Genomic DNA, 12,863 nt, shown 5'->3' with positions numbered 1-12,863 from the left:
AAACTTCTGAAAAATGATATAATGACTAAATAATAATGCTCCAAGTGGGAAACTCCACCCTTTCAAACATTTAAATGTGAACACAACAAATTACTGCTATTCAAAACAGCAAGGTATATGCACATATACACAAATACATTATACCTACTTTGTGAATAACACTATCATTATATTAGTTGGTTGTCTACAAATCTACATGAATAAAAATCAATATTGGTTGACAAAAATAACAAACTTTTATGGTATATATGTTAGGATAACATACTCTGTATTCATAAAAAATGTAAGCAAATTGACCCCATTTAGAATGCTAACCTAATTTCATGGATGGCTTCTTAACCTGTAAATATCAAGTTTCAACAACATCTGTACTGACAAAATTTGCCTCATTGTTTTTTTGTTTTGAATGTTTTGAATCGCAAGGTTCAGGATATGGTTTACCTCTCTTTCGGATTTGGTGATCAAATCTAATCTTATGTTTTTGTGTATTTCAGTAACATCATATCTAACCTTGTTTATGTTTTTGTGTATTTCAGTTACATCACCTCTAACCTTGTTTATGTTTTTGGATATTTCAGTTACATCAAATCTTTCAAAATATCAAGTGTGTTGCGTCGTCATTCTGTACACAATTAATTTACAATTCAGGAAGGGGATCACTGAAATCATCAACAAGCATGATTTCAGCAACAATGATGCCTTCTCTCTAGCCCATGAAACTGTCTAATAGTATCTGACTTGAAATATTGGATAGAGAGTGTTCTGGTGAGTGACATTTTCAAGCCATTCTCTGGGCTACCTCCTCTCAATCATTAACATTGTCATTGTGTTGATGTCAACTCTCCAATAGCATTAAACTACTGCTGTTGGTGGTGGTAAGAATGGAATGTCATGCTATATTAAGAAAGCCATTTGACTATACATTGGAGAGATTGTAGAAAACGAGTGCACACGTCTAGTTTGTAGACTAACATGTACTGTACAGTATACATTCAAGTCACATTTCTCAGACTTACAACCAAGATTATCAAAAGATATAATATAGTCATAATTCTATTGGAAATTAGGCTTTACTTGACTATCAAAAACATTTCAATAATTGCAATATGCTATTCTCTAATTGCCTAGGTGTTATCTCTCTTCTCAAGTGATTCCTGATCATTTGAACCATCAGGCATGTTTATCCTCACACTATGCTTACACAAAGTACATATAGCACATGCTTGTTGATCATGCTGCTTTCCTCATTATGGTCAACCAGGGACTGCTGATGTTTTGATAAACACAGAAGTACATTATGAATATCTCAATCATGTAACACAAAACATTCTTGACATTGTGACTGCATTACTTAATATGAATATTAAAATATGGCAACACATTCTAAATTTTAAAAACAAAAAAATCCCAGGTTACTGCTGTGGTTATAAATAGCATGTTCTCTCATATATAACACATTAATACAGCCTGTATTGCTGTGGTATAATATGATTATAATAAAGCCATGACAGCAGAAAACATGTCAAAGATAAAGCCTACAGATTCCTTTGCCTAGCACCTATGAATGATGATATCACTGGGCAGCATATCCTCTCAGAGCATTGGTTTAAAATTAACACTTAATGACTCCTGTTGGCCAATCATGATAATTTTAGTCAAGAGATTGGCTTGAGTTTGTCATCAGAAAGTCAGAGGATGGTATATGTCAGATAACCAATTACAGTAAGTCTCTGGTGCACTATGATAATTTGGTGGTCCAACAAAAACATAATAGCCAAACTGACTGTCATGGCCGCAGTTACAATAATTGTACTGTATACATTATCATATTCTCTCAATCCATTTCAGTCCTACTGACTTCTATGGTGATAATTTGGTAGCACATTCTCTGTTGTAACATAAAACAGTTCAGTCCTACTGACTTCTGAGATTACGATACTGTAATTTGGTAGCACATTCTCTGTTATAACATAAAACATTTCAGTCCTACTGATTTCTGTGGAGATAATTTGGTAGCACATTCTCTGTTGTAACATAAACCATTACAGTCCTACTGACTTCTGAGATTATGATACTGTAATTTGGTAGCATATTCTCTGTTGTAATAGAAAACTATCCAACTGACTCGCATGGTTATGATAATTTGGAAGCAAATTGTCACTCTGATAATTGTTCTGACTCTGTACACTAGATTACTGCAATGTGGGTCAACTCTGTCACTTCACACAAATACACTCATCACATCACTAGAATGATTAATGATAGTACAGCTACATGCATTAAACATGTCATATTTATGCTGATAAGTCGATGAATATACATGGTGTGCCAGGCTGTCAGGATTAATACTGGCTATATGGTAAAGTAATACAGTTGAAGATATCCGACAACATAAATATAACTAGTATGCTACTAGATTTAAATAAATCTGCAGGTTGTAGGTTTGAGCCCCATCGATGCTGTTTGTTTCTGAGTGGCTAAAGGCCTTGGGCAAGATTTGAACCATGACTGTGTCTCAGTGAACCCAGCTGTATAATTGGGGACCTGGTAGGATAGAGGTTGCAATGTGAATGCTTTAATCCTATGCACTTATAAAGGCTGCAATGGATTGAATGCTCCCTGGGGAGTTGAGGAAGACTAAACGGCCATTGTATAAAAGTAGAGTCTAGTGATGATGGGCGAATGGTTAGAGTTGCCGGCTTGGAATCTGCAGGTTGCAGGTTCAAGCCCTGTCGCTGCCGTTTGTTTCTGAAGAGGCTAATGTCCTTGGGCAAGATTTGAACCATGACTGTGGCTCACTCTACCCAGCTGTATAATTGGGGACCTGGTAGGATAGAGGTTGCAATGTGAATGCTTTAATCCTATGCACTTATAAAGGCTGCAATGGATTGTATGCTCTCCAGGGAGTTGAGGAAGTATTATGGGCAGTTGTGCTGCTATAGATCCAAGCCAGAGTAATAATTGTAAAGTGCTTTTAGCACAAAGTGGGAAAGCACTATATAAGAACTAACATTATTATTATTATTATTGTTATTATTATACTGGGTAATTCTTGGTACCTGCATATTCTTTGTATCTCGAACTGGAGGGTCAAATAAAACAAGAATGTTGACTTATTCTCATGTGTGCCTAGAGTAATGCATGTGAAGCGTGTGGAGTGGAAGTTATGGTGTCAACCAAGAAATCAAATGTTCATTATTTTTATGAGGCAGTAATATTCTATTTCGGGTACTGAGAATTAACAGTAAAATACAATATTTTAAAATCATAATTTGATAATATTTTTTTTAAAAGTATTTTTGTTAAATTTACTGAGATTTTGTAAGTTGAATTTGAACAAGGAAATTGATGAAAATCAATGACTGCAGATGATATTTCTTTCAGATGTCATCTGAAGTAATATGTCCATATACCGTGTGTGTGTGTGTGTATATATATATATATATATATATATATATATATATATATATATATATATATATATATATATATATATATATATATATATATATATATATATATATATATATATATACGGTGAGTATCAATCTGCTATTAAATATATATCATCAAATTAGAATTCTATATATGTATGTATGTATGTATGTATGTATAATTATATGTGTGTGTGTGTGTGTGTGTGTGCGTATATATATATGTATCGTCAAATTAGAATTAGAATTACAAAGTAAAAGCTTGTTGGATTAATCACCCAAATATCTGAGAATATTTGCAAACAATATTTAATTTGGAGACATTCTCAATTGTGCATTCAACCAGAAAGATGAAAGGACAAATGTGGGTGTTCTCATAGAGAATATATATGTTGTGTGAATACATATAAATGACTTTCCTCAGACAAATTCTTGATTTTTTCATGGGTCAAACATAGAATTGAATTTGTAAGTCTATGAGGAATGTTCATTTCTGTTCTTTTATTTAGTTCAATGTTCAGCTCAGATCTGTGTTTTCATAGCTAGTAAATGCATGCATACGTTATGTCATTAGGGGTCATACTGGAAGCAGAGCAATTTCTATTATATATGTATCCATAATTCATTAGTAGACCTATGAAAAACCTATTACAGGGTAAATGAGAAATCCTATACCACTTACTCACTATGTGAAGGATGCTGCTAACACATGAAGGAATGTTTTTATACACGTGCCAGACTATCGGTATACCACTCAGCTTGAAAATGATCACAGCAGGAACAGTAACTTGCTGCTTGACAAAATTCATTTGCCAACATGTACCTCATATGACAGCAAAATAGATGATATAATTATACACAGTATATATATTGGCTTTTTGCCAATACAGAGTCTAGATTTGTCTCTTGATAGAGTTGAAAGTCTTACATCTGAATCATCTGTGCTCAATGTGACTTTTCAATTCGTGCACACATCATGGATTTGTAGCAATCATACTTAATCCACACTTAATTAAAATATCTCTACACAAAATTTTCAGCCTCTCCAACTATAACCTGCAAGCATGGTACATGTATATTTGACTGATGATAAACCAATATTCTTTCTCCTTATTTCAGTAACTCATCCTTTCTTTAAAGTATGCTACATGTATGTTCCACTTTTAACAATGGACTTCATAATAGACTTAGCCATTAAGTTGCCCATCTCATGCCTGAAACAACTTGGACTACTACAAGTAATTTCTTTATTTGATTATTTCTTTTAATTACACACTTATATAAAGACAGACAGCAAGCACTCAGTTAGCTTCTTCACTAAATGTGCATTCAATAGACAATGTGTACATGTATGTATCTCCATGTATAAAATCCCAACTTCGTTGTTTCCATATCTTAAAGGCTAATGTCACATTAGAATTCAAATATGGGTTTGATAAAGTGTTGTCTGGCAGACTACATGTAAACAGAAAAGTTGGCCCTGAACAAAATACACTTGTAATGATCTTATTCAATACCTATGTCTTCACTGAAAAACTAGATTCAAACATTCAGGGTTATTTTTCTTAAGTTTGCCATAATGATAGGAATGTCAATGGTTATATGTCTGATAAAATCTAGCCCAGAGACTTGGCTCTTTGGCTTGATAGCTAGAACACTGACAACCCATTGTGCTGTGTCAAACAGCCAAGACTCTGGGCTAGATACACTCTATTTATCCTTTTCTATCTTGACTTTGTTCCAGCAATATACAGCACCATGGTTATATACCATGGCCTGACTACAGCAAAGTACTATGAAATGTATACATTTCAAACAACACACAAATTTATCAGATTGCAAATATTTGTTTTAACACATTATGTTCTACAGTTGATAAGAAAACCATCAAACAAATATTTCATGATTAATACATAAACAGTAAAGTCTGGATTGTGGGTAACTAAAGAATGCAAAATCTGATATTTTTATCCAAAGTCATAATTGTTTTGATGGAAATTCAAACACGATAGGTACTGGAATGTTATTACTTGCCATGGAAATGATTCTCATTAAAAACCTCAATCCAATACATAATTAATTAATTACACAATTGACCTACAAATGATTATTGACATTCTCAGCAGTATAAATATAAAAATGTATGAATATTTGAATATTACATTTCCAATTTTATGTATGCTGTGACAATGGCAGGAAGGGGTTATTTTATAATTTGAAGACGATGGCATTCATGTCAACCTTATCATCTGCTCACTGAAGTCTGAACTTGTCAAGGCTACAGCACTTGAAATGCAAGTAAACCATGGAGGACATACATTTTAATTCATTATCTGAACTAGTCGCGACATTTACTGTGAAGTGGATGATTAAAAGTGAAATTCCACTGGGAAATGTCCAGCAAATGTACATATATATGTCCATGTAGTCTTGTATAATTGATTTCCATTAGATTTATTAATGATAGTGTACACATGTATATGTGGTGCTATGTACGTTCATTTGAGTACTCTGTCTGAGTATCATAATTAAAAGGGTTGGTTTTTACTACACTTCACATAAACCAATGCATTGATTTCATTCCACTATCTATTCCCATTAGACAGTCAAGTTTAATACACACAATATAATACACTGCTGGACCCTGGACGGAGTAAGTCGTCCCTTCCTTTGCCGTCCTGCGAAGAACCAGCCGTGAAACCTGGGCTTACCAGAAATGCTGGTAACTAAAGAATTAATGCACCCTGTGGTTTTTAGAAATAAATTGACTATCTAATGACATAAAGTTTACAATATTTCTTTATTATATAGCAGAAAATTACTAACCAATGACATTTATATAATTTTTTACAATGAAAATTGTCAAACCAAGGAGAAAAGAATTATGCAAATTATAATGAGGCATTATAAATTACTACGGCAACCTTACTTTCTGTTCTATGATATATAACACTTGTTTTTGACCTTACAAATTATAACATGTCATTTAATTGATTAAAACTATTTGTTTCCACTATGTACTATGATTTAATAAATATATGTTCAAACTTGCTGTTCTGATTACTCTAGATCTGTTGCTAGTTCCAAGATGCATCACATATCCCTGATACAGCACATATCTCCACATACAGCACACATCTCCCAGTACATCACTATGTATTCTGTATGTGAGGTATGTGGGAGGGGGAAAAGGAAGAGTTGAATGTGCTAGTCATGGAGATAGTTGTCACCTGACCGTACCCTGGGTTTTAACTTTACCAATAACATCCTGCTAGAACACCAGAGAAATCTGGCACACTTTGAAGAGTTTGCGATAATAATTCTGAAAGGGAATGCGTCTAGAATGTATGCATTACATGTCTTCATCAGACAACATCCCCCACCTAGTGTACTATACTATACTATGGTATACTTTTTCAGACATTTAGGGCCATCGTTCAGTCCAAAGTAATTTGAACTTCAAGATAATTACATGTATATATGTATGTATGTATGTATGTATGTATGTATGTATGTATGTGTGTGTGTGTGTGTGTGTGTGTGTGTGTGTGTATGTATGTATGTATGTATGTATGTATGTATGTATGTATGTATGTATGTATGTATGTATGTATGTATGTATGTATGTACATGAATGTATGTATGTATGTATGTATGTGTGCGCGTGTGTGTGTATGTATGTATGTATGTATGTATGTATGTATGTATGTATGTATGTATGTATGTATGTATGTATGTATGTATGTATGTATGTATGTATGTATGTATGTATGTATGTATGTATGTATGTATGTATGTATGTATGTATGTATGTATGTATGTATGTATGCAATGTGAAAGAAATCTGGAAGTACATATATATGACCAGTATGGTATGTCATGTCCAGGTTTAATGAAATTGGTGTGAATGGACAGGTGAGTGGACAGATGGACAACATCCAGAGAGAATCCAGCATAATAGCTCCCCCAGTAGTCCCTTTTCAGCTTTGTCTGTTGGTGCTAAAAGGTTTGGAAAATAAAAGTGTGCTTTCAGTTACAGATTTTGTGTAGTTGTACAAATAAAAAGCTATGGATACCAACATCTATTTCATACTATTTTTTCCATATCTCCAATTTTTTTATCATGTGGAAGATGGTAGTCTGAAATTATTGGAAAAGGATAATGAGAAAAAAACATTCTGGTGATTGATCTTAATACAATAAACCACTAGTGTGGTAGAAAAGGTTAATAAGTAGTCCCTAGCTGTTGGCAAAACACAGGATATGAATACCAATGTCCCTCATTTCCATTTACCTATACCTTCATTATCCTTCTTTTTCTGTAGATATGTTTACTATATAACCATTATAATAAAGTCATTCAGTGTCTTTACTAAGGTTTTGTTAGCATGCTAACAGACACTGAAAACAAGCGCCAAATATGTCAAAATTTACATACATTCTGTAATACATTAAACTGTAATTGACCCCTGGTAACATGATTGGGTAGTAAAGTACATTTCTAACCACAAACTGCTGTAAGCAAAACCACTGATTCAAACACACTCACGAGTCACAGGGTTGCATGTAAATCTGTTATTATTATGTACAGTAGATCAAGATTTCCCTTTCTGCTTTCATAATTATATGATAGCTACATCATTCACTACTTCATTTTGTGTCCAACTCCTTCACACATATAAATGTATTAAATGTCAAAAGGCAGGTAGAGTTTCTTTTTAAATCAAATAGAAATCTGGTATGATTTAATTAAAATAACAAACATTATTTACTGACGACTAACGCTTTGATTAACCACAGTATTAAGTTAAAATGTGACATATAAGTAATGAAAAAATCAAGAATTTCACTGAACAGAGAAAGTGTATCCAATGAGGGTTAAAAGGTCATGCTACACATAGGATTAAAGTAGTACGGACTGAGGGACTGTAGAAGTGTGAAACTTGATTATGAAACATGAACAAGACATGTAAATTGTAATCTATGTACTGTGTTCAATTATAATGAAATCATGACACTGGTGATTTTGACTGCGTTCCCTGACGTCATGTTTGAATCCTACCATAATCCTACTTTAACCATATATTTGACAGCCATTTGGATAACAAGCACAGAAATCAACACGCTGTCTAACTTAGACAGGAAATTGATAATTCTAGACTTTTAGTTTGTTTTCATCAAATCACTGTCTTTATTAGTGGAATGTATATGTACAACCTCCTTTCTTTAAACTACCATACCATGCATACCAGAGTGAGTGAGTGGTGTCTCCTGGACATTTGCCTTACCAATCCTTTTTGTGTTGTTTGCCAAGATATGTCGCCTCTGCTCAGACTAATTTCCTCTTCATGTATTCTTTTTGTTTGTGTGGATTCACATTAGAGTGACAAAGGTAGTAATCAAGTACACTGGCTGCTATGTTACTATTGTTTTGTTTTCACTGTCAGTCCTATGGTACTGCCTGTTGTGACAACTTGGCTGTGGCAGTGTTTTCATTTCCTTAAATGTCAAATGATGTTTATTCCTTACATAGGGTGTTGGTCATTCAAAAATATTCACACACAAAAAAGGGAGCAACTATTGAAAGAATTGATCATTTAGTAAATGATAGTATTTAGGGTCAAGAAATGTTGGTTGAAATCAGTGGGCCCTCTCTCCCAATTTGGCACACCACACCAGACACCACTACTGACATACCCAAATTTGGTGTCCCTATTCCTTATAATCTGGGTGTCAAACTAGAAAACCAAGTTTTCATTACTTTCACCAGCAAAGAGATTTCTATATTATTTAGAGCCTAGAGGGCACACATATTTTAATTGAATTGAAATAACAGACTGTATACAATGTTTGTATGCTATTAACAGTTTAAGAAACTCAGAGGTGAGAGGCAGGGGAAATATGTAGCTACATAGTTAAGTTTGTATGCACACTTTAATAAAGAAATCCCTGATATGTGACATGGAGAACTATTAAGTCTTGTACATTTGAACATTTAACCTACACCTATCCACTCTACTACTTGAATCAGACACCAGGCACCATAAATTTATTCTACCACAGACCCTGGAATGACTCCAGGGTTTATTATTCTACAACCCTTGAAATGCATTACATTTGTACTGACATGGTTTTACACTTAACCTTCCAAACTAAACCTCCCTGTTGATGCATGAAAATCAAAACTGTTTTGACATGTTTTGTGGTACATTACCGATAACATACATTGTAATATTCACAATGTCCTGCAGTCACGTACATTTCCACCAAGCAATCAGGACCATTCTCTCTAAATGTCTACAGTTATTATGTGATCATGAGCTATGATGGTTGTTCTTTGTCAAACTAAATTCTTAAGTTATTTTAATTGCCTATCTAAATGGACATTCAAACATCATAACGACTTGCACCTCTTTATTTTTATCAACAGTTGACAGTAGACTTCACAGGCTTGTTAATTTTTCATGACTGTGACTCCATAACAGACTAGTAGGAGTAGTAGTAACCTGGAAGGTGGTTGGAATGCACATAGCACAGTAGTCATAATTTGTTAGACATTTTGTGAGGATGCCAGCCTTCTGACATTAAACTCCCAAACAAAGTGATTACTTTAACGATCGACTCATACATAAAATCTTGAATTTACGCTGTGGGAAGCTGACAAAAACAGGCACATTATTTGAGATGGGAAATCATCACATACTGAGGCATTTGCCCTTTGCCATCTTTTATTCTTAAAACTAGGCAACACTCAGGAGTAATTTATTAACCATTCTTGGGGTGAGCCTGTCAATTTAGGCAGCTGACAGGAAAGCTGTTAAATTTGAATTGCTTCTGTACATTTATGACTTCTTTAACAGTATAGTTCCAGGCTGGGCTATAATTTTCTTCTGCTTGAGCAGTCACATCATGTTGACTAGTTATTTCTTTAGACCACTTTCCATTACACTGTCCCAGCCCTCATTTCGTTTTGAATTCTCTTCTCAATACACATTGTTCTTTAGGGTCTTCCTTAGATAATTGGATAACAACACATGGGTTTGGAAGGAATTGTTTGTACTTTAGAACATGAAAGAACATGTTGTTCTATTGTGTCTTGCTGACTTGCACTAGTAAACTAGAACTGCTTGTTGTATTCTTAGCAGGACTGAACAACAATGGAAGACACTGAAGTGGAGACATTTAACTTGTAGACACAATACTGTATCCAAATACAGGCTACACACCAGCATACATTACACACAGATTTTGCATATATTGAAAATGGGAAAATATATACTCACTGACCTAATTAGAGGCACATTGTTCAATTATATTTTATACCAACTAACACATTTTAATTTTAAGAAGTCACTTTCTTTCATAAATACATTACTGTCACCATGTACAAATACCCGGTCTATACACAGTTCACAAAAGAATACAAATGTGTACATGTATACAAATCGAATTACCAGGGGCAAAAGGCTGCATAGCTGTGACAATCGATTTTTCTCGCATTCTCCGACACAGACTTTCTTATGTTAAGTCTATATACAATTACAAACGCAACAGTGACCGGAGAGACGTGCGTGTAATGTTAGTTCCGTGCAATTTTAAGCAATACTAGCCTTGAGTCAAGACACTATCACTGTCCGTTGTGTTTCTATACTTAGTATATACACCCTCCATCATTACCATTCAACCGTTCACCGTTCTTGGACGCAAAGAACAATGAACGACATATTGACAACATTGCACATCAACCTCTGTGATTATTACACATAAAGTAACGACGTAGATCAGACAGACATGATCATTTGATTATGGTATTTGTAACACAGTTTGAGTTTCAATCACTATCAGATATCACAACGTGTGAAACCCAGGACAGGTTGCGAAGAGTAAATGGTGTTACAGTATTGTTTATGGTTTCTACTTACTATTCCCACAAATCGCAGACACCGAACACCTCCAGAGCTTTCCTTGGTTATCCAAGAGTTGATTATCAGGTGTTGTAACCTAATTACGCAGAAATACACGAATAAATAGCTGTTCACAGAGAGTACCCTCCAACTAGGTTTGCAATGCCAGAACCACAACTGCGACGTGATGTCACTGGTGTTTACACTATTCATAGGGGAGACAACATTGGAGCTGAAAGCATCGTACCTCAAAGTATTCTTTGACATTGTTTGGAGGGACTATTTCATCGTATCAAGGAATTTATGGGAATGTGTGTGACAGCAATCTTTTTGATAAGTAAACTTTCATGGTGTCGATCACTTTAAATCTATATTGGTGAAAGCTTGGAAACCGGTCTGCGACAATGATCTGTGCCAAATAGCTCAAACGTTTGGTGGCGCTGTAGCAAATCAGATTTTGTCGTCTGCACTTTTGGAAATTTAATACTGCATTGAATTCTGGTCTTGAACGGTAATCCCAAAACAAGTCATCATTATCTTCGCGCGAGGGATTTACTGGTGGCAAAAAGAGACCTTCTGATGCTCCAAGTATAATCGTCATTGTCTGTCTGTCTGTCTGTCTGTCTGTCTGTCTGTCTGTCTGTCTGTCTGTCTGTCTGTCTGTCTGTCTGTCTGTCTGTCTGTCTGTCTGTCTGTCTGTCTGTCTGTCTGTCTGTCTGTCTGTCTGTATGTATGTATGTCTGTATGTATGTATGTATGTATGTATGTATGTATGTATGTATGTCTGTCCGTCTGTCTGTCTGTCCCCCTCCCCTCTCCCTCATTTTATGATAGTCTCAGTAAAAAACGAAGTATCCCTGTCAACAAATGTAGGCTTATTTATAAGCTAATAGCCTACCAGCTATAAAGTAAAAGTAAAACGTCTTATAGCTTATAGTTTGATTTGTTTGATTAATTTGTATGACCGGGGGGGGGGGGGGTATAATCTACATTCACTTAGCAGGCTCAAAATTGCTGGTAGTTCTTCGAAACGAATGATTTCTTTTGTATATCATGAACCTTCAAAACATAAGTTTAGATATTCTCTATACATTTTATGGTAGCCGTCTTTGATAGTTAAAAAAATAGAAAATCTGAAAAGAGTTTAATATCATACTAGTTTATTATAATGATATATAGATTAGCTCATTAAATAATACGTTCTTTAACAACGCATATAACAAACTTTTATTTACAACATATAAAAAAACATTGCGATTCCCGTACGATTTGATTAATTTCAGTTTGAAATAACAAGTGGGTATTATGTTCTCATCGAAACTTTACGGCTTGTTTGATCATCAACTGATATAATTAGGTGTAAAAATTATTGCAACAAAGTTTATACTCAGCGTTTACAAAGAAGTATATTTTGGCAACTATGGTCCAGTGGGCGTAATGTAAACCTTCCATAGTATTCTTGAAAATGGTAATAAAATACGATGCCGATAACTTGCAAATAATTTATGTACGTTACGACCTTACC

At 34.5% G+C, this 12,863-nt stretch overlaps 1 protein-coding gene across 1 annotated transcript in view; it reads right to left on the bottom strand.

Annotated features, from left to right (window-relative positions):
* Positions 1 to 11,504, bottom strand: part of LOC144443311 (tumor necrosis factor alpha-induced protein 8-like) — a 42,964-nt gene extending 31,460 nt beyond the window's left edge. The window contains exon 1 of the mRNA XM_078132755.1: positions 11,357 to 11,504. Coding sequence (XP_077988881.1) covers position 11,357 — 1 coding nt within the window. The 5' untranslated portion in view covers positions 11,358 to 11,504. The remainder of the gene's footprint in view (positions 1 to 11,356) is intronic.
* Between the last annotated feature and the right edge of the window lie 1,359 nt (positions 11,505 to 12,863).

This window comes from Glandiceps talaboti, chromosome 12 (genome assembly GCF_964340395.1).
Source record: "Glandiceps talaboti chromosome 12, keGlaTala1.1, whole genome shotgun sequence".
In the NCBI taxonomy this organism is placed as follows: Eukaryota; Metazoa; Hemichordata; class Enteropneusta; family Spengelidae; genus Glandiceps; species Glandiceps talaboti.
The sequence above is the reverse complement of the archived record's forward strand: the minus strand, read 5'-3'. Positions and strand labels throughout refer to the sequence as shown.